Here is a 23,064-nt window from a genome sequence, read left to right on the forward strand (position 1 = left end):
ACTCACCTAGAGCCAGACATCCTGGAGTGTGAAGTCAAGTGTGCCTTAGGAAGCATCACTAAAAACAAAGTTAGTGCAGGTGATGGAATGCCAGTTGAGCTATTTCAAATCCTAAAAGATGATGCTCATAAAATGCTGCACTCAATATGCCAGGAAATTTGGAAAACCGAGCAGTGGCTGCAGGATGGAAAATGTCAGTTTTCATTCCAATTTCAAAGGAAGGAAGTGCTAAAGAATGCTCAAAGTGAAAGAAAGTGAAAGTGAAGTCACTCAGCCTTGTCCAACTCTTTGGGAACTCATGGACTGTAGCCTACCAGGCTCCTTCATCCATGGAATTTTCCAGGCAAGAATACTAGAAAAGGTTGCCATTTCCTTCTCTAGGAGATCTTCCCAACCCAGGGATTGAACCCAGGTCTCCCACATTGTAGGCAGATGCTTTACCATCTGAGCCACCAGGGAAGTCCATTGGTAGGTCGGTATTAACCCCCAACAGGGTTTCTGCCATAAGCCGTATGAGGTCACTGTGGGACTGAAGAACTGCAGAGCAGGGCTCCTCACTTGCTTCGCGCAGGGCATGTCATTCATTCACACAAGCACACTGTAGAGTTAGTAAAGTATAGCAGAAAGCATGTTCACTAGGAGAACAAAGAACTAGAGCTCCAAGCATCTTTACTTGTCCTGAAGAATCCCGGACGAGCCCCCAAGATGAAAGGTTGCTGCTAAACCACAAAAGACGCCAGGATTCTTGGCCTCCGGAGGAGAAGAATTCAACCCAGGGCCAGTGACGAGGTTTGATGGCTCAGAGCTTTTGTGTAATAAAGTTTTATTAAAGTATAAAAGAGATAGAGAAAGTTTCTGACACAGACATCAGACAGGGGGCAGAAAGAATGCTCAAACTACTGCACAATTGCACTCATTTTCCATGCTAATAAGGTAATTCTCAAAGTCTACAAGTTAGTATTCAGCAGTACATGGACTGAAAAATTTCAGATCTACAAGCAAGGGTTTAGAAAAGGCAGAGGAACCAGAGATCAAATTGACAACATTCGCTGGATCATACAGAAAGCAAGGAAATTCGAGAAAAACATCTACTTCTGCTTCATTGACTACACTAAAGCCTCTGACTGTGTGGATCATGACAAACTATGGAAATTACTTAAAGAGTTGGGAATTCCAGACCATCTGACCTATCTCCTGAGAAACCCATATGTGGGTCAAGAAGCAACAGTGAGAACTTTACATGCCAGAATTGACTGGTTCAAAATTGGAAAAGGAGTAAGACAAGTCTTTATATTGTCACCTTGTTTATTTAACTTATATGCAGAGTACATCACATGAAATGCTGACTAGATGAATCACAGGCTGGAATCAAGATTGCTGGAAGAAATATAAACAACCTCAGGTATGCAGATGATACCACTCGAATGGCAGAAAGTAAAGAGGAACTAAAAAACCTCTTGATGAAGGTGAAAGAGAAGAGTGAAAAAGCTGGCTTAAAACGCAACATTTAAAAAACTAAGACCATGGCATCCAGTTCCATCACTTCATGGCAAATAGAAGGGGAGAAAGTGGAAACAATGACAGATTTTATTTTGAGGGGCTCCAAAATCACTGTTGATGGTAATTGCAACCATGAAATTAGAAGATGCTTGCTTCTTGTAAGAAAAGTTATGACAAACATAGACAGCATATTAAAAAGCAGAGACATCACTTTCCCTACAAAGATCTGCATAATCAAAGCTATGGTTTTTCCAGTAGTCAGGTATGGATGTGAGAGCTGAATAAAGAAGGCTGAGCACTGAAGAATTGATGCTTTCTAATTGTAGTGCTGAAGAAGACTCTTGAGAGTCCTTTGGACTGCAAGGAGGTCAAACCAGTCAATCCTAAAAGAAATCAACCCTGAATAGTCATTGGAAGGACTGATGCTGAAGCTAAAGCTCCAATCCTTTGGCCACGTGATGTGAAGAGCTGATTCATAGGGAAAGACCTTGATGCTGGGAAAGACTGAAGGCAGGAGGAGAAGGGATGACAAAGGATGAGATGGTTGGATGGTATTACTGACTCAATGGACATGAGTTTGAGCAAAGTCCAGGAGACAGTGAAGGACAGGGAATCCTGGCATGCTGCAATCCGTGGGGTTGCAAAGAGTCATACACAACTGAGTAACTGAATAACAATTGGAAGATTGTGAACACTGGAAGCATGAGTTATAGACAAAGTGTATATATTTCTGTATTTATAGACATGATTTAGCCACTGAACTATAACAACAACAAAGATCTGGAATCTGGAATGATCTGGAATCATTGGAAAGATCTGGAATGTTGAGAAATTGGAAATTCTAAGTAGTCAGGATAAGCCTCACTCAGAAAGTGATATTTAGGCAAAGATTTGAAGGAGTGGGTGGGATGAGCCATTAAATATGTAGGGGAAGAACATTTTAAACATTTAAAGTCAGTTGAAGAGCCTTCAGGTAAATTGTGATTACTTAACTTAAGGTAGATATGGAAGGATTTCATGGTAGTGTATTTGGATTTCAGAGAAATAACACATCAAATCTTACAGAAACTTGTAGGTCATGTAAATGTTTGGATGTTGTGTTGTTGCACTAATCAAGGCAAGAAGTTGTAGTGGCTTAGAATCAAGTGGTAGGAGTAGAGAAGGCAAAATTTTTCATACTTCCAATCTACTTAGACCACAGAAGCAACAGGATTTCTGGATGGATATAATGGTAAGACTGATCCTAATATTTTTAAATATTTATTTATTTGGCTGTGCCAGGACTTAGTTGGAGCATGTAAGATCTTCAATCTGTGGTGCAACATGTGGGATTCTTAGTTGGGGCATGTGAATTTTTAGTTGGGGCATGTGGGATCTAGTTCCCTGATCAGGGAATCGAAGCCAGGCCCCCTATATTGGGAGCACAGAACCACCAGAGATTCCTCTGACCCCAATATTTTTAAGTGAGTATCTGAAAGGCTGATGTGAATTGAGATGACAACCAACAGAATTTGATTGACTGAAATGAAATAAGTTCATTTTTTGTATGATTGAAATGTAATGTTTATTGGATATCCATTTGTGCTTCCAGGTGGACAGTGACAACAGACTCTGGAGCCTAAGTTGGATATCAAAGCTGGGGAGAGAAGAGGGTATAGATGGCATAGAAAGCCACGGTCCTGGATGAGATCATGAAAGGAATGAGTGTAGGTAGAGAAGAAGAGGATAAGGATTCAGTTCTGAGGTTTGTCAATATGGAGAGAACACAAGGAAAGGAGAAGAACAAGCCAAGGAGATTGAGCAGCTACAGCTACAAAACATCAGGGAACAACCAGGAAAGTGTTGTCCTGGAACCCAGATGTGTAGGCATCAATCTGACTGGATCATGGGGTATCCAAATATTCGGCTAAACATAATTTCTGGGTATGTCTGTAAAGCTATTTCCAGGTGAAATTAACATCTGAATTTAATTTGGACTGGACTCAGAAAAGAAGTTTGCCCTTCCCAGTGTGAGGGCAAACAATGCTGAATAGAACAAAAAGGTGGAGGAAGGAAAATCTGGGCCTTTCCTGCCTGACTGAATGAACTGGGACATTGATCTTCTCCTGTTCTCGGTGCTGCAGTTTCTCAGGTCTTCAGACCCTGACTGGAATCTACATCATTAGTTCTCTTGGTTCTCAGGCTGCTGGAGTTGAAATGAATTAAGCCACCAAGCTTCTCTGGGACTCCAGCTTACAGACACCAGATTGGGGGACTTCTCTGTCTCCACAACTGCATAAGCCAATTCCTTTAAAGAATCTCTTCCTGTATATATATCCAATTGTTTCCATGTCTCCAGAGAATGTTAAGTGATACACCAGGGGAGAAAGTAGTTCCAGGTGGAAGGAGTGATTGACTTGGCCCAAAATTATAGACAGGATACACAAGAAGGAACTGTGACATAGCCACTGACTTAGAAATATTGATGTCATTATTACATTGATTAGAACAGTTTCAGTTCAGGTGAAGATGTCCTCGCTCAATCACAGTGAGATTAAGACAGAATGGAAGGATAGGGAACCAGAGACAGTGAGTGTAGACCCTCACTATGTGAGGTAGGCTACCAACGGGAGGAGAAATGTCCCCATAGGGAGTAAGAAATAGGGAGGCAAAAAGAAGGTTTTTTTTCTGTTTTTAAAATAATAATAATAAATCAATTTTTATTTTGACAGGAGTAATCTACCAGAGGGAGGGAAAGTGATGCAGATGTTACAAATGCTCTGAGATCATGAACTTCCTTTTCCATTGAGCCAACCTAGAAAAGAATTTTCTGCTCTTTGCAACCCAAAGGATTTTCAATAATAGAGTGAACAGCGTCTTCACACATGTAAGTCTTTTCTGTTTCATGTCCACTGAGGTATAATTTTTCATAATGCTCTCATTCTGGTGTGGGTGATAAATTATATGCTCACACTAACTAGTTATGGACATCCGTTCTGAAGCCATAGATTCCAACCCTGGGCCTACCACTTAACAGTTGACATGTCCAGCAAATTACTTCTGTGCCTCAGTTTCTTCATATGAAAATGGGAATAACAATGGCATGTATCTTGTGGCATGTATCTTTTGCTGAACAAATGAGGTAAAGCACTTTAAAAACATACAAAAGGATGTGATATATGGTAACTGTTTCATAAATATTAAGTATTATTAAATCTGCATGCTACATGATGCAATATTCTCCTTTACCATATAGAATGTACACTGCTTCCTGGTCAGTGTTTCCCTTTCACACATATACTCTTAAAGGTAATTAGTTAAAACTAACAAAGGGAACTTATCCACAGCTCCCTCTTATAGGCAAGGAAGCTGGGAAACTAAGCAGTTAATTAACAAAGAATAGGAATTTTAAAATAAATGATAACGTATGGACTGTGTCAAGATGCCTGGACTGATATCAATATTTTGTGTTAAAGTGATTGGGCCATAGAAAGTGCCCAGACGGTAGGTCAACCATTATTGTAAGTGTGTCTGTGAGGGAGTTTTAGATAAGATCAGCCCTGGAATAAGTGGACTGAGTAAACCAGGTTGCCCTCTAATGGGAATCGCCCATACCAAACAGTTGAAAGCCTGAATAGAACAAAAAAGCTGACCTTCCTTCAAGGAGGACAGAATCAAGTCTGACTGCTTGAGGTGGGACTCTGGTCTTCTCCTGCCTGTGGACTTGAACTGAACAAGCACATCTTCTTTAGGCTCAATCTCAGCACTTTTGGATTAGAACTTACACCACTGGCTCTCCTGGTTCTCAGCCTTTGGACTCAGACGAACTGTACCATCAGCTCTCCTAGGTCTCCACCTTGCTGAATGCATATCTTGGGGTCTTGTCAGCCTCTATAAATATGTGAGCCAATTCCTAATAAAAAAAATCTCTTTCTCTCCTCTCTCTCTCTCTCTCTCTCTCTCTCTCTCTCAATATCCTATTGGTTCTGTTCCTCTGGAACCCTGACCAATACACTTGTGAAGGCGCTAGTTACTGGTGCAAATAAAATTACATGATGACATGATGGAACTCAGTGAAGACCTGCAGTATGATCACAGAATTTACAGATACTCCATCAGGGTCACAAAACAGGGTTTTAATAAATAATTATCTGATGGTTATTAAAGGCTATGGCAGGCAGAATCCTAAAACTGGTCTCCCAAGATATCTCACCATAATCCCAGATACTGTGAATTAGAGGAGGAATCACATGCACATTTGTGTTATATATTTGCATGGCTAATGGGATTTTGCAGTAGTAACTGAGATTATTAAACCACTGACTTCAAAATTGAGAGATTATCCTGGATTATCCAAAGGGGCCTAACATAATAACAGCAGTCCTTTAAAAGCAGAGAGTTTCCCTAGCTTGCAGCAGAGGAAACCAAGAGAAATTTGAAGCACAAGGTTTTGACACACCATCACTTGCTTGAAGATTGAGGGAACCATATGATGAGAAAAACAGGCAGCCTCTAGGATCTGACAGCAGCTTCAACAACACCCTGCAAAGACATAGTTCAGTCCCACCACCATAAGAGAGAAATTCTGCCAATCACCTGGATGAGCCTGGAAGCTGCTTCTTCCCCAGAGCCTCAGGGTAAGATTCCAGCCACACTGACACCTGGATTTCAGCCTCGTAAGACCCTAAGCAGAGAACTTATTTGATCCCTGCAGCATGTATTATCTATGGGACTGGGAAATAATATATATGGGCTGGTTTAAGCTGCCAAATTCGAGGCAATTTGCTGTGCAACAATCAAATACTGATCACAGGTATTTAAGTTATTGGTGTATTGAATCTGTTGAGCATAAGGTAATTCTCTGCATTATCCAATCTACTGGAGAGGTTAAGGAATCATTTCTGGTCCAGTGATAATCACACGTACCTCAAAGGTGCCAATTAAAATAAGCATCACCAAAGTCACAGTGAAGGGAATTCTGACTCGAATTGTAGTGAACACTAATTGCAAAATAGAGGCAAAAACAGGCAGCCTGTAGTGGGACAGCAACATGAGATCACATGGCTGTCAGATGGGGCCATACTCAACATGAAGGGCTTGGGCACAGGAGCTGCCCACTCAGTCCCTGCCCTTTAGATAAGGCAGAACATTCAGTTCCCACTTCCTCTTAAGGGCAACAACAGGCAAGCACAGTCAGGGGAAATGAAGATAGTGGTTCTCAATTAAATTGAAATAAATTATTATGAAAAAGGGTTTGATGTCACAGACATTCTTTGAGGCTTTGGAGGCAGACAGACTGGCTCCAAAACTGTGATCTTAGCTGACTTTCAGAATTCTGATTTATTAACTGTGTGTGACTGTGTCTGTATGCATGTATGTAGGTAAGACACCTCCTCCATCAACAATCCTGACAAATCTTTCCAGACCACTGGGTTTAAGATAGGCCTACATGATTCTGTACTAAGAGACCAGGCTCAGCTTGCCTGATTGCTCTAATCCCAGAGCTTACCACGGCTCACGGAATGGATGCATCTCCTGACTTTTACAGCAGCTCCCTGTCCTCAGGAGCCTCTATTACTAGTGTACTGGCGACTTCCTGGATTCATCATCACTGTTGGCCTTTCTAACATCTCTCAGCTTCTGAAATGTCCTCACAATGGGAACCCTTGGAAATTCAAGGCTTTGCAAATAAAAAAATGACAGAAACATAAAAATCATTTAAAAATGTAACTGGAGAGATTAATTAGTGAATATAAGGCTGGTATAAGAATACAATGAGAAAGGGACGACAGAGGATGGCATCACCAATTCGATCGACATGAGTTTGAGCAAGCTCTGGGAGCTGGTGATGGACAGGGAAGCCTGGCGTGCTGCAGTCCACTGGGTCGCAAAGAGTCAGACAAAACGTAGCAACTGAACTGAACTGATAAGGTTGGTAATGTGAGTATTTAGTTGTTCTGTTGAAAATCACAAATACTCAGGATTAGGGAATTGCATCCCCCCGCAAACAGTGGAATTTTCCAATACAGGCCTTAGTGTTCACAGTCACAATATGATCTGACTTCTGACCCTACTGCCTCTCTTCATTCTCAGCCCCAATCTTTGTCTCCTCTTCTTCTTTTCCCATCTTGCACTGTACATGTACTTCGTGGATACTTCTAATTCAGAAAGTACACTTCTTTTTTGGTTTGTTTTCCTGTGAGATCCTAAGGGCTGGCACCATGGTTGCTTTGCCCTTTGCTTATCATGTAGGACATACACTGCAGGAAACATCTTAGGCATTGCTGAAGGTTTGTTGCATGCGACTCCTTCATACTGAAACTTTAACACCAAAAACATATATTCACAAACTAGGGATAGTACAGTAGACACTTTCTACACAGGTAGCATAGCTGTGGTTTATGAGTATCAGGTGCCACACAAACTCTTCTAGAAACTCAGGAGATTTTGGAGGACAAGAACTGGCTCTTTTCTCCATGTGCCTCTACACAGTATATGGCATAGTTTTTAGCCCACAGTATGGCGAAAAGCAACACTTTCCAGAACTGAGTCATGTATATGCCTTTCCACATCTGCCACCCCCAAGTATAATGTTATAAGCTTAATACTCTCTGTAAAGGAAAGTACTATTTGTCATGAGAAAGATTCTAAAAATAAACAGAATGATGAGATAGAGAAACAGTATAGAATTTTCCAATTTACATAGGTGACTCTCAAAAACACAAGAATGTTCTTCAAATACTTTTTTAAATTGTGGAGATGTGCAGACAATGGATTGTGACAGGAGTTCTAAATCCCAACTCTGCCATTTCCTCACTCTGTGATGAGCAAGGCATCTATCCTTCCAGGCCTTAATTCCCTCATTTGTGACACTGGAATAATGGTACTTATGCTGCAGGGATTTTATGAAAATTGTCAGTGAGTTATGAAAATAGCTGACCTGCAGTAGCCCCCAAAGAGATTCTATCATCTCTTCTGATATGTAGTTAGGAAACAGCAATGAGAGAAATAGGATTCCTTTACAAGAACTCTGGGAATTACACACATCAGAAGATTCATCCAAAGCAACAAGTCATAAAGCTTTCCTGTGAGGTGTAGGCTGGTACTAAAAGCAACCTGATCAAAGTTAAAATGAAGTTTAGAAGCCAAGAGTCTAATTGGTGTCCTCTGCTAGGAGATCTTCTATTTTATGAAAACTGCTAACAAAACCACTGATTTTCAAATGTGCCCTGAAATAAATACCCGAGAAGAAGATGGGGAAAAAAGTAAAAGGGGAACCATTGTCTACTAATCTCGAATTCCAGAGAATGATGCCTGGCTCAGAACACACAGTCAGAACCCCTCTACCATGCTGCTCACTAATGTGCATCGTCCCAGAACAGGCAGATTTTACTGAGGTCCTGGAAGTCTGTGGCCATTTTCCTGATTCCAATTTTGATCCCAGATCTCACTTGCTGTCTTAATCAAAGGAGCCTGTGAAATGTGCAGAACAGCTTGGTAAACCTGAGAGATCTGTGTTGCTTCTGAGGGAACTGGTCTCGTGGTGTGGTGCTTGGGCCTGTGGGTACACAGCAGCACTGATCAGTAAGATCCTGACCTTCCCTCCTGGGCCAGTTTGAAGTCTTTGTGGAAGGAAAGGGCATCCTGCCAAGAACACGATTCTCACACAAGGAAACTAGCTCTACAGCAAAGGACCCTCCCCAACATACACAATCATCAAAAGTCATGAAGAAGTATAAATAAGTTACTTTGTTCCTTCACAAGGACTCAAAACAGTCACCTTCCATCTACCACAGCAGGGGTCAGTGTTGAATATACCAACATTTGATCAAAGGAGCTGGGGCGAAATCTCTGGGATGAAGCACTTCTGCAAGTGATATGAGCTGGGATGAAAGCTTTGGAGAGCGAATCAGTGAAAAAAGGAAGGGAACCAAACAGGACTGCTCAGAGCAGATTAAGTGTGTCGGGGGTCTGCCTATGCTGTGGGCTTCCCTGGTGACTCAGTGGTAAAGAACCCACTTGCTAATGCAGGAGATGCGGGTTCAAGCCCAGGGCCCGGAAGATCATCTGGAGAAGGAAATGGCAATCCACTCCAGTATTCTTGCCTGGGACATGCCATGGACAAGGATTCTAGTGGGCTATTGTATATTTGGTCGCAAAAGATTCAGACACGACTAAGTGACTAAACAACAACAACTGTCTATGCTGTACTCATTCTGAGGTGTGATCACCAATGAGCCCTGAATTGGGCTCTCATTGGGCTATCTACTGCCAGATCACAGGCAACTCACAGAATGTCCATGGTCTCAATATTCTCCCTTGTGAAATGGGAACGACAGTATTACCTCTTGAGGGTTTTTGTTAGGATTCAACTACAGAAGATCCATGGAGAGCCTAGCTTGGTGCCGATCTTTGTGTGTACTATTACTCCACAGTCGTCTCAACTTTCCTTCAACTAGTACATTACCTTCTTTTGCACTCACCATGTTTCATTATATGATTACCTTTTATTCTCAAAGATACAATTTTATTAGAAGAAAATATGTAAATTGCCGCATGTTCTGCACAGCGAAAGCAAAGTCTATTCAGATGACGAAGGCCTGAGTTCCAGAAATGCCACCCTAAGTCAGGCTGGGTAGTAAGCCGAGTGCTAGCCTACGAGACTTTCACAGAAAATGAGTCAGACATCTGGCCGCACTGACTAGCAGAGTTTGCATGGCGCTGATACGTCCATGGTTCTCACACAGATGGTGCCTACTGGAAGAAATGCAGTTTGGAAACAGGATCTTTTCTCTATTAGTGCCACTTTCACAAATTAATGCATTAATTCAGTGAATATTCAGTAGTGTCTCTCCAGCTGTATCAGAAAGTTTGCTGGACCGTGGACTGACAAAGACCCATGGTTTGACAAAGACAAACATGGCCCGTGCCCTCAAGGGTATCACAATGTACCAAGGGAGGCAGATACATTCAGTACATAAACTGATATCATCTGCGTGACTACAGTGTGTTCTCAGTAATGTTCTGAGCTGGTGGAGATTGACCAGTGAGCAAGAGAGAAAGATCTCTAAGATCAAGGACCTTGCAGCTGGAAACTATGGGGGAGGACAGAGATAAGTACAACATGACAAAGAAGTAAACAAGAGTCTGTTAGGTGATAAGTGTTGTACCTAAAGGACAATGTAGGGCAAGATAAAGGGGATGAGAGATAGGGTTGACGGTGAGAAAGGTGGGTGCACTTGCCGATATACTGTCCAGTGGCCTGGGTAGCCCTCACAGAGAAAGCAGGTAAGAACTGAGCACGGTCTCCATGGAAGTGAGGAAGTCAGTCAGGCAGATGTGGGTGAGAAGCATGCAGGTAAAGGGAAGAGCTGGGACAAAGGCCCTGAGGAGGGAGCCTAGCTGACATGACCCAGAAAATGCAGAGCCCAGCTGACCTGGAGCTGAGTGACTGAAGGGAGGCTGGTGGGGGTACAGCCAGAGAGGAGACAGGGTCAGATCCAACAGGACCTCAAACACCTCTCTTAGTGATTAGCATTTGACCCTGCGGCATGAACGAGACAGCACTAGCAAGGGTTTGGGTGCTGAATTAGGTCGGTAGAGAGGACAGTATCGGTGAAAGATGGGGACACTGCAGTCAGGGAACCAGAGGGAGTGACCAAAGTAGCAGGAGGAATCAAAGAGTGCTTGCGGCCTCTTTGAGAGAGCAGAAACACTCACCTGGACTTGATCTCCTTTGACCTTTGCGCTCACACCCTTGATCGTTCACACGTGTGCTGTTACTCACAAAATCACAAACTTAGAAGTCTTGTTTTTATCCCTATGGTTCGTTGATTAATCAAAGAGAAAGACTAGGGAGGCACTGTTTTGCTCTAATCACTTGGTGTTTGAGAAGTTTCTACTGAATGACCCACTATAGCCCCTCTCTGTGTTTCAGGGAAAAAGAGAGAATGCAAGGAACACAACGAAGCCTCCCCACATGAAAAGCCATGTACGGAGTTGCCTGTTCACTCATCTCTCATTTTATATTTGGAATAAACAATTATTAGGTGGAATGAGAACCATCCTTCATGATCCAACTAGCCTTTGTCACACTCTTTCACTCAATCAATATATTTTGAATCCCTGCTGATGCCAAGTTCAGGTCACTGTGCTGAGTCAGGGAACAGGTATGTATCTGGCTGGCCCCTAGCCTTTACATTTTTTTCAAACATGCAGACAGATCATCACAGCGCTCCCTGATTAAAACCATGACAGAATTCAAGTCAAGGGAGCCTGGCAAAAAGGAGGAGGGTAATTTAATCACAGTATAAGAGATGAGTGAGTAATGGTCAGGAAAGCCTTTGCGGGAGGGAGAAATTAATGAGGAAGGTACTTTCATTATCCCCATTTTACAGATGAGAATGATCAAGGTCCAAGATATTCATTCACTGATTTAAGACTGTACAGCTAGTGAGAGAGCGAGATTAAATTCTAGGGCATTTGGTTAACAAAACACCAATTTTCCCCACTCACTGACTAAAATCACATTCCCCGACTCTGCTTCCCTTTAATACATCTACAAATCCTCGCAGGTATGGGTGGTAACTCTCCTGAAAGCTGGAACTGGCTGTGAATGCCATAAAGCTCTGAGAAGGTCTGAAATAGTCTCCATCTGAGCTGACATCTGTTCTGGAGAACTCCTCCCTCTTAGAATTGCATTCCACTTAAATTTAATCACAAAAGAGACAACTCTAGGTTCCATGCCCATCTCACCAAGAAAGGTGCCCAACTGTGCAGGATCATGTTTCTAATCTTGCTCTCCCTTTCCAATCTGCCTGCTCCTTCCTAACTCAGAAAAAGTGCAGAAGTATGTATCCCTGACCTGTTGCTCTCAGGGCAGATCTTCTCAGTTTTAGAACATTACATAGAAGCTATGGTCTCCTGGGTGCCTGGATCACCCAGGTAGAAAAAAAAATAAGAGAGGAAAAAGTCTGTACCATAAGGAACGACATGTACTGTGTGTGCATCTCAGCAATCTCAGCACACGTGCAATCTGTCATAGTGAAGGGAAGATTCCCTTTGGAGTCAGAGTCAAGGTCTGACTCAGTTCAATGTCAATCTCTTCTAAAGAGGTGAAATTCTACTAGGAAATATACATTTTCTCTTTAGTTTTGGTTGGAATTTGATGGATGGCAGCTAATGGTTGTGTCAGCTAGCTCTTGATGCACCCCACAATTTACACAACTGGTTCTTTTGCTCACAATTCTGCAGCTCAATGAGTTCAGCTGGGCTCAGCTGAGCAGTCCTGCTGCTCTCAGAAGGCTGGCTTAATGCATTCGTGGTCAGTGCTCTGTTAGCTAACTGGCTCTGCTGGGGGCTGGATGGTATAGGATGGTCTCACCCACACTTCTGGTAAATGATTCTCTGGCAGCTAGGGTGAAAGCGATGCATGGACCATGGATCTCGCATCATTCACCTAGCCCAGGCTTCTTCACATTGCTATCATCTTGTTTCAAGAACAGCAAGAGAGGGCAAACCCCAGTGCACAAGCACTTTTCAACTCTCTGCTTGCTTCACACATGCTGTTGTCCCATCAGACAAAGCAAGCTCCATCACCAAGGCTAAGACAATGTGGGAAGCATGCACGGATCACAGCTGTCACCGTAACAGTCTACTACTACAGTGGCTCAGAAAACAACCCTGCTCATCAGTGCAGCAGCACTGAACTATAGATAAACCACGCAGTGGAGTGCTAGTCTTTCCAAAAAGATTTCTACTCTTGTGTAGAAAAAGTCAAAACTGCCTTACCCTATTGTTTTAACAGGTGGAAAATACAATTATTTTATGAAAATCAGGGGAAAAAAACTAATTTGTAAATATCCTTGGCAGTGTACTAAACCTGCAACTTGTGGATCTCTTTATCCAGAAACAATAATCCTCCTTCCATATTATAATGTTGCCTCTCCTCTACCTTCCAATAACTATGCCCCACCCCAGGCACAGACATATTGCATGGGTGTCATCTGAAGTGGGAATGGTGGAATAGACTATAAAACGGCATCTCTGGTAAGACAAGGAGATAGGACTTGGTAATTGTGAAGCAGACCTGTGATGTAACTGCAGCCTGTTTGCTCCACACCTCCCTGAGACAGGAGAAGGAAATGGCAACCCATTCCAGTATTCTTGCCTGGAGAATCCCATGGACAGAGGAGCTGGCAGGACACTACTGAGGGACTAACACTTTCCAGTCCTAAGCAGATAGTGAAGGACAGGGAAGCCTGGCATACTGCAGTCCATGGGGTCCCAGAGAGTCACGACACGACTAAGTGACTGAAAACAAGAAAGTACTGAGCAAGAAATGAATAATAATAATCCCTGTAGACACAAGCCCAATCTCCAAACTTTGCTACAGTGCCTCCTGATTTACTCAAATATCTTTTAAGGTTGAGTATGAGTTTTATCATTTTCTACTACAATGTCCTAACCATATGTTTAGGATTCCTTGGTGTTTCATTTACTTTGGAGTGGTTGATACTACTACTGTGAGGTCATCATTTACCCATTCTATTTTCTACAGGCTTATTGCTGGCATACATGAAAGCTCTTGGGATTTTTAATTTTAATATTTAGTAATTTCTCTCACTTAAAGAAGTTTATTTTTACATCGTTTCTCAGGTGTTTCCCAAGAATATATTCCTACTATCTGGAAAAAAGAGTATTTTGTCTTCTTTACCAAAATGGCAGGCATTTTTCTCTTTACAATCTCATTACGTGGGAAAGAAAATTTAAAATGATATGTAATAATATGGGTGATAATTGATATATTTGCCTAGATTCTGATTATGATGGATTTTGTTTTTGATTTTTTAATTGGGAGTATGAACACACTAAGGAATGCATCTTGCTGAAATTTATATATTTTCCTAGTGTACTTTTTTTTGGGGGGGTTGGGGTGGAAGTCCTACCATGCAGCATAGGAAACTTTCCTGAGCAGGGATCCAAGCCTCCTGCTTTGAAGTGCAGAGTCCTAACCACTGGATCTCCAGGAAGTCCTCCTAGTTTGTTTTAGGTCATGGTATGTTGCATTCCAAAAATGTTCTTTGATCATCCATATATCATTGAAATATGGTCATCAGCAGTAGTATGGCTATTGGTTCAGGTGATTGTCTGTATATCTCTATCTTTTTCTTCCTACAGTTTTGTTCTTTCATGCCCACATACCTTTGTCATATTATGCTCAAGATAGTGAGGGTAGTCTTGCCACCAGGAACAGAACCATTTTTATGGGCTATTTGGGTATACATGGAGTGGAACAGACTCTGGGAATCTGAACAAACTTGCTATTTAAAAACTGGACTGTATGTTTCATAACCATTTTCCACATACCTTTCCAATACAGTTGCCCCTTGAGGAATGGATTATTTCCTTGGAAAAGTGAGTTGTCATGATCCAGCTTGCCTGATGCCAGCAGAGTGTCTGCAGGTAAGAGAGACAAAGATGCCTAAGTTGCAATAAGGCAAAATGTGGGGGACATCAGAGGTCTTCTCCATAAGGTTACTGTGAGAGCAGGGAAAGAATAAGAAGAAATAAAATGGAGGGGGGAAGGCTTTAGGTTGTTATATCTGGGGTTGTGGGGAGGCCACTTCTTGGCCAAGGGTATAGGATGGCTAGACCCAATCCAGTATTCTCACCTGGAGAATCCCAGGGACGGGGGTGCCTGGTTGGCTGCCGTCTATGGGGTCGCACAGAGTCGGACACAACTGAAGCTACTTAGCAGCAGCAGCAGCAGCAGACACAGGTGAGAGATCACCAGGTGGCCCTGCTGGAGTCCAGGCCAGGAGGCTTCTGAAACTCAACATGTAAAATATGAAGGGACTGCCAGAGGCATGTTTCCCAAAACCTCAACCAGTGCTTCCCAATGAGAAAGAGAGAGACGTGTGGAGTGTGTGAAGCGGAGAGATTCCTGGGATTGAATAAAACACTGCTTTGGGTGGCTCTCCAGCTGTTGGGTGAATATGACCTAAAGTGCAAAGGTCTGAACCAAGTAGGTGAGGAGTTTACTGATGAGGAAACCAGGGACCAGAGGTTAGGTAAGATGGCAATAGGGGTAGGTTCAAGAAAGCTGTTCAGTCATGGACTGTGCCAAGATGCCTGGTGAAGTGAAGAACCTGTTGAAAAAACAAAACTGCACGAAATGACTCAGCAACGATTCGGTACTCTTTCGCCCAAGGATACCTAGGATCATCTTGACAAAACCGAGGCCTTCCTATAAGTAAGCCGGTACTCTTCATTGTGGGAGATGACTACGACCTTATGCACCTGACCATTGGTCTTGTGCTCCTGTGTGTAAAATGATTGCGTGTGTGTTTCCTGAGACCTGATGGAGAGGGTGAAGAGAAACGTCCGGCCGCGCCACAGCCACGTCTGGGTCAAAGGCACACGTGGAAACAAGCTGGCCCAAGTCACAATGCGGTGCATTTCACCCTGGGGGACGGACAGTCCCAGCCGGAGAAGTGCCAGGCGCCTGCGCGCTGCGCCAGAGGCGCCTGGCGCTGTGGGAGCCGCGAGACCCCCGCCCCCCGCCCTCCGACGGGAACGCGCACGTGCCTGGGGACGCGGACGCGCGCGCGAATGCGCATCACCTCGCTCAGCCTTGGTCCCGGCGGCTGAGGAGAGAAGGAGGGACGGACGGAGACGCGCACCGGAGACGCGAGTGGGCTCCTCGCGGAGTGGCGGGCTCGGGGCGGAGGCGGGGACGGGGGCGGGGGCGGCGCCTCCTCCACTCAGGCGTCTGTGCCCGGGACCCCCGGCCACGCAGGGGACGGACCGACTGACGTACCTCGCGCGCCCCCGCCCCCGTCCCCGCCCCGGCCTTATCTTCCCTGAGCTCCCGGGGCTCGTGGGCTGAGGCGCCTCTCTCTCTCACTCTCTGCCCCTCCTTCCGGCTCTTTCTCTCCGCAGCACCTTGGAGCCCCTCGACCCGGCGGCGGCGGGGAGCTGAGCGGCGGCGGACGGCCTCGAAGATGAAGTGCAAGCCGAACCAGACGCGGACCTACGACCCGGAGGGGTTCAAGAAGCGGGCGGCGTGCCTGTGCTTCCGGAGCGAGCGCGAGGACGAGGTGCTGTTAGTGAGTAGCAGTCGGTACCCGGACCGCTGGATCGTGCCGGGCGGGGGCATGGAGCCCGAGGAGGAGCCGGGCGGTGCGGCCGTCCGCGAGGTGTTTGAAGAGGCGGGAGTCAAGGGGAAGTTAGGCCGGCTCCTGGGCATTTTCGAGCAGAACCAAGATCGCAAGCACAGAACATACGTGTATGTACTGACTGTCACTGAGATTCTGGAGGATTGGGAAGATTCGGTTAACATTGGGAGGAAGCGAGAGTGGTTCAAAGTCGAAGATGCGATCAAGGTTCTCCAGTGCCACAAGCCCGTGCATGCCGAATATCTGCAAAAACTAAAGCTGGGCGGTTCCCCAACCAATGGAAACTCCGTGGCCCCGTCCCTGCCGGAGGGCGATCCCTAGTATGTACCGCTCGTGCAGACTTCTGCTTTCCGCCTACCTGACAATAAGTAATGCGCGGAGCACCTCTCTTGTTGCCGTGTGCGGTCTCACCGGGAGGAGGGAGGCTTCTTTTGTTTCCTTGGCAGACCTCTGAATCACGCTTGCAAACTGTCTCAGTTGCCAGGCACTGTTTTCAGGCACTTTGCACGTTTTTCAGATGCTTTCAGAATCGCTTCTTGGTAGCACTATAACACATTTCAGGAAGCCAAAGCCACATGAGTTGTTTTTTAAGTTGCCTGAACTGCTCACCCAGAGTTTGGGATGTGTGTGTATGTGCATGCACGCGCTTGTGTGCATGTGTACTTTTGGTACCAGTCTTGTGGTTTGAATTGTATTGAGGGCCTTTAAAATCTGATCACCTTGGTTGTGTGGCATTTTCATTAATTTTTTTAAGTTGTTTTCTCATTCACAGCTTTAGTCCTGTCAGCAAGCCCTTCTGTGACGGGAATTGGTTTGATGGACCAGTTTTGAATTTCAAAAAAGTATTTAAGAAATTTTATATCATTTGCTCTTTCTACACCGAGCAATAATTGGATGTTCAGATATGTGATCTAATTTGCCCTTTTCAGAAATTACTTCATTCATATGTTTTTAATTCGAGTTTCAGAATATTTTCACAACTGGTATTTTTTTGTTGTTGTTCTACTAACTCTGTGAGCTATTTTTTTTTTTTACTTCTTACTTGACATAGCCATTACCCCTTTAGCCCAAATGCAGCTTAGCAAAATATCATTTTATAGAGTAAACACCCTCTCGAGAAGGTTGTTATGTACTGTCCTGATAATGTACATATGAAAACTGTATTCAGAGTGTGATTTAGCATGCTCAACTTCCAACTTCCATTGCTCTTTTCTCAGTGCCCTAGAACAACTATGGTTCCCTCAGTATAAACTAGTCTTTGAAAGAAAGTTTGCGTATTTGAATTTGTGATAGTCAACTTAAACTTGTCTGAATATCAGTAGTCAAAGAAGTGGAATATCATATGGTAATTTTATCCCAATTGAGGGAATTAGCTTTCTTGATACTCAGCTACTACTGACTCAGACTTAAGATACCTGAACGATCTCTTGTGAAGGTTTTGGATAAGGCTTTGTGTCACATGACAAACTTTTTTGGGTTTCTAAGTAAAAGCTCTTACTTACATTTGTTTCAGGACTTGTTTGAAATCAGGGATCCTATCTAAAATGTATAGGTCTGTCTTCTGGAACTACCTTTATTCCTCTAGCCATGTGGGCAGTTAGCTAAAGGGAAAATCTACTTTCTAAATTAGGCATCAGGTTGGAAAAGTCATTCCATACATAATACTTAAGCATTTTTAAAACACCCATCTAGTAAATAATAAGGTAGAAAGTAATAGTCATTTCAAACATTTTGTTAGTCCTGAAAGTAGCCTGTTTTTAAACACAGTTACTGCTAAAGATTTAATGGAAGTTATCCTTTGTTAAATTAATTCATATTTTCCTGTTGTGCAACATACATGCAGAACAGTTGACAAATTTTTACAGCTTAATGAATCTTTACATAGTGAGCAGTACATGTAACTAGAGTTCAGATCCAGAAATTATTAATAGTATTACTTGTAACTCAAAAGTCCATTGCATTCCTCTTCCTAATCAGTACTCTGCCCTTCTATCTTTTAAGACCATAGAGTAGTTCTGCTTTTAAACTTTATATTGAATTTTAGAACATATACTCTTTTGTGCTGCTCCCTGCTGTGCTGTATGTGTTTTGTTCCTCAAAATACTCAAATATTTTTTCTCTATTTGGTTGCATTTTAATTCTATAAATTAGTAACATGCTTATGTGATTGCTTCTAAAAAGTGGGTTCTGTTCCACTTTCTAAAGAAATTTGGTACTATTTTGAAAACAAATCTATTACACTTTCAAGTACAGATAAAGTGCAAGTTTCAGTTCACAAAACATTTTCTGTACTAATGCCATATAAGTAAACTAAAAAATGAGTTTTAAAAACAAATGACAGTTTAGTATCTGAATTATTTCATTTGATTAATTATAGTTATTGTGTATTTTTCAATTTTTCTCTGCAAAAGTGATCTATATCGAATATATATTTGAGCACGTTTAATTCCAAACAACTTGACCTTTACTATTCATACAATCTCAAATAGATCCAAAGATATTTTCCCCCAATAACCTAGTTATTCAAGAGGGTTCTTAAATTCTACCTTAACATTAACACAGCAGATATACTGGGTTCTTATTTTACAGATATTTTTGCAGATAAAAACCCCTTCCATCTGAAATGCTGTCACAAATACTTTGGAGCCTTAACTTGTTATGCTTAGAGGTAATAATGCATCATCTTATTTGGTTCTTAAATTAAGTGTCTGACAAAGGCAAAAATATACAGTATTCACCTTAACCCGTTGTTAAGAATTTAGCATATAAATACATTGTGGGTTTGTTTGCTTTTGCCAGAAACATTTAGAATATGTCATGCTATATTTTAGGATTGACTGTTAGGTTCATTTAAGTAGCTTTTGTGAAATATTCTCTGGAACTTAGCCTAGTCTAAATAGTTTAAAGCTCCAAGGAGACTTCTCTTTTTCTCTTTAAGACCAAGCCTTTCAAGCTAAACAGATGAGCAGAGATCATGTAGAAAATTTCTGCCACCTCATGTAGAAAATTTCTACTATGCTCCAAAGATTGAAGTACAGTTGATTTTTTTCCTTCTAAGAGTGTTAAAAAGTCACTTATATGTTGTTTGGTTGGTTTTTCAGCATTCCCCGTGGTAAAAAGAGAAAAAGAGTACTCTCCATAGATAATTGAGGTTTGCAGCAATGAATCAAATTTATTTTCTGCATGTTTTATAAACAGCATATATTTTCAGTTGTTCAAATATTTTATTCTTTTAATTTATAGAGAGACAACATTAGAGATTAATATAGATACATAGAATCACTGAAAATAATTAGTGCTATGTCTATAATGTATAAAAAATTTTTAAATAAATTGTGTCTGTATATGTACACACACAAATATATTTGGGGGGCAAATCTTTTACTTCCAGGTGTCCCATATGGGGAAGCCACCAGGCACTACCAGAGTTTCACCAGTATTTTCCTAGTAGTTGTCTCCTGATAAACTGTTATACTATATTTAACAGATATTAAATATTTTATGGGCAAATAGCATTATGAGAAGCAGAAAGGTCACTATGGTAACTGAAGTAAAACTTGATATTTTTATGAGCAGTTTTCAACTGATTCCAGTTTTTGCTAATTCTGTAACTTCCGCCAAGTTATCTATCTGATGCTCAGGGTTTTTAATAAAAAATTGAAGATAATAAAAATAGTTACTTCATAAACTCTTCCTATGAGAAGCCTTTCCTGACCACCTGGGTCGAGATACCCTCTCCTGTGTGTGTCATGGTTTTTACAATTTATTGTGCTTACCTATTTGCATGGTTGTGTGGCCACTACACCACAAACCACTACACATCAAACTTCACAAACTTTTTGATGGCTAGGAACCAATAATTCCCATAAGCCTAGAGTCCAGAACATGAAATTTAGGATTTTTTTTAATGTCTTAGGTGACCACTCCCCCTTTTGCAAAACTTCTGATATCACTGCTTTCCAGAGTTTTTTGTTTTGTAACATATATTGACTTATAACTTCCTCAGCTGCTTATCCAGACTCACATTGCAGCTGCATTACATAATTCTGTGAAAGCATTCCAAATGTGAAGTGAATGATGCAGATAATAAAGCCTTTGTAAATTTATCAATTGGAAGAATTGTTAAATTAATATAAGCCTTCTAATTGTATGTTGGTTTGTTTCTCCAGATGAACAGCAAAGATGTCCAGGATTATTTGAAAGAATCATTGATGTGAGCCATTAATAAATGGAATTGTCAAGTATAGGTGAGCACTTCCATGCTTCCAAGGAGACAGCTCATCTGGTTTTCTTCCTGCATCTTGAGACACTCCTTCCCTGTCTGTTTTGCTGACTTCTCTTGCCCTGGTGATTGTACTTTGTACATGAACAGACTTATTCAGCACCTGTAGCATTTTGTTGTGCTTTTTTTTTTTGATATGTCTGCCTTCTTTATTAGACTGAAAGCAAAAACCACGTCTCCTTATTCTTTGCATATTCTGCACCTGAGACACTACTTGAAATATGGCTGACATCACTGAAGGTTCTTTGATTCAATTAATATTTTATAATCACTACGTATAATTATAATGGCAAAACATTCCCCTTCCAATCTGGTGCTATACGCTCTCCAGGCACCACGTGTGTGGCTTTTCTGAATAAGACATTTTGGAAACTTTTCAAGGCAGTTGTAGGATATTCAAGGACAAGAATTACTACTCCTATTGCTATGTCATACCACGCAATGGCTAGCACAGTTTTAACATCACTTAGGGCAACATTTTATAGAATCAGTCCTTTGTGTAACAACTTCAGTGTTTTTGTACTGTTGTTAATTTGCTTAAAATTTTATTCAAGAATACCACTTGCTGTAAAACTAATTATAAAAATAAATACAATGAACATAATAAGATGATGTGCTTTTTATAAAAATTTTACTATATACAAATAATAAAGTTAATGTTTTTGCACTGCCCTAACCACTTCTTTCATGTAATCCTAACATTTCTTTGAAGAAAAGATTGTTTTTCTAATTTTACAGATTCAGTATCCTGTATTATTTGATGTCAGCAGCAACAAAAACTGCTACAGACAGTTTCCAAAGTTAATCATGCCACTTAATTTGCCTAGGTTTCTTTATTATCTCTTACTGATTCAGTTGGCCACAGTTTTCATCCCCTTTTCCAATACACTCAGCTAGATCCTCATCCCACCTGGATTCTGTATGTGAGAATGCAGAGGACTGAAAGACAGCTACATTGTTGTCACCTGGAAAATTCAAGGTGAGGGGAACTTCTAGGAGGGTGCTGAAAATTAAAAGATTTAGAGAGGACTTGGGTCAGCTACCTCCAAGAGAGCAACTTTAAGAAAATGACAGAGATGTTTAGAGGAAATTTTATGGAGTTCTGCCATGGAGTTTGTGATGTCAGCACTCTTCCCCATCTCCCTACAGAGGCCCTAGAGTGGCCTTAATATGGTAATTTTCTTTCTTTTGCATTGTAAAGCAGGAACATTAGAAAAAAGCTTGGGCTCCATTTGAGTGTTACACCCTTCCACATGGTACCAGTGAAATGTATTGATTATTCCCCCAATTTTTGTAGAATTAGAAATAAAAACACAACTCCCTGGTGTATTGGGATTTTTTTTAGGTATGATATGGTACTGTGGTTATGTTTTTTAAATCCTTATCTTTTAGGGAAATATACTGTTAAGTTTAACAGATGAAAAGATATGCTACTGATATTCGCTTAGATGGGGTGAGTGAGCATACAGATGAAATTGGCAATAAATTGATAATTATTGAAGTTGTGTGATGGATATTTGGGAGTTCGTTATACTATTCTCTATACTTTTGTATATGTTTGAGATTTTTCAGAATAAAAATTGAAAAAAAATTGTTCAGAGTATACTTGTAGGCCTCCCTCTGTCCCTAAGACTTGAGAAGGTTGGTTGGAAGATCAGTCGACAGCCCAATACAGCCAGAACCTCTCCTCCCCTCAAAAAACCTAGGTTTTGTTCCTGAGCTAACATGTTGGCAGACTCTGTCTTCCCTTAATGTGAATTCTTTCCTCGGAGGTCTCCCAGCTCTACATGTAAAAAGACTTTTAGTTGCATCAGTATGTCAAATATGACCAGAAAGCTTTGAACACTACTGGTGGACATAGCTTAGGTTCCACTCCCCATTCTATAATTTAGTTTTAAAAGCTGAAAGTGTTTTTCCTCATTACAAAGTTAATTCATCTTAACTTCATAAAAGTTGGAAAATTCCCCCCAAATGAATAAAAAATCACACATGATCCCCCTACCAAGAATAACTATGTTTAAAAAAAAATATGTGTGTGTATTCTAGCCTTTTTTCTTTTCAAACATAAACACATGTAACCCAGACACAGATGGCACAGATGAGCCCCTTCCCCCAGAATAGTTC

General features: G+C 41.7%; 1 protein-coding gene across 2 annotated transcripts; it reads left to right on the plus strand.

Moving 5' to 3' along the window:
* The first annotated feature begins 16,375 nt into the window (after window positions 1-16,375).
* Window positions 16,376-22,515, plus strand: NUDT11 (nudix hydrolase 11). 2 transcript variants are annotated; one of them, XR_009691981.1, is made up of 3 exons: window positions 16,376-16,978; window positions 19,248-19,326; window positions 20,828-22,515. XR_009691981.1 is itself a non-coding variant. In XM_061136715.1 (2 exons), coding segments are annotated over exons 1-2 (495 nt in total). In that variant the 5' UTR covers window positions 16,380-16,484; the 3' UTR covers window positions 20,829-22,515. The 2 variants fall into 2 exon arrangements, 1 of the variants encoding a protein (XP_060992698.1); XM_061136715.1 differs by lacking the exon at window positions 19,248-19,326 and having other exon boundaries at window positions 16,380-16,978.
* Window positions 22,516-23,064: the final 549 nt, after the last annotated feature.

The sequence above is a fragment of the Dama dama genome, chromosome X, assembly GCF_033118175.1.
Source record: "Dama dama isolate Ldn47 chromosome X, ASM3311817v1, whole genome shotgun sequence".
Taxonomy (NCBI): domain Eukaryota; kingdom Metazoa; phylum Chordata; class Mammalia; order Artiodactyla; family Cervidae; genus Dama; species Dama dama.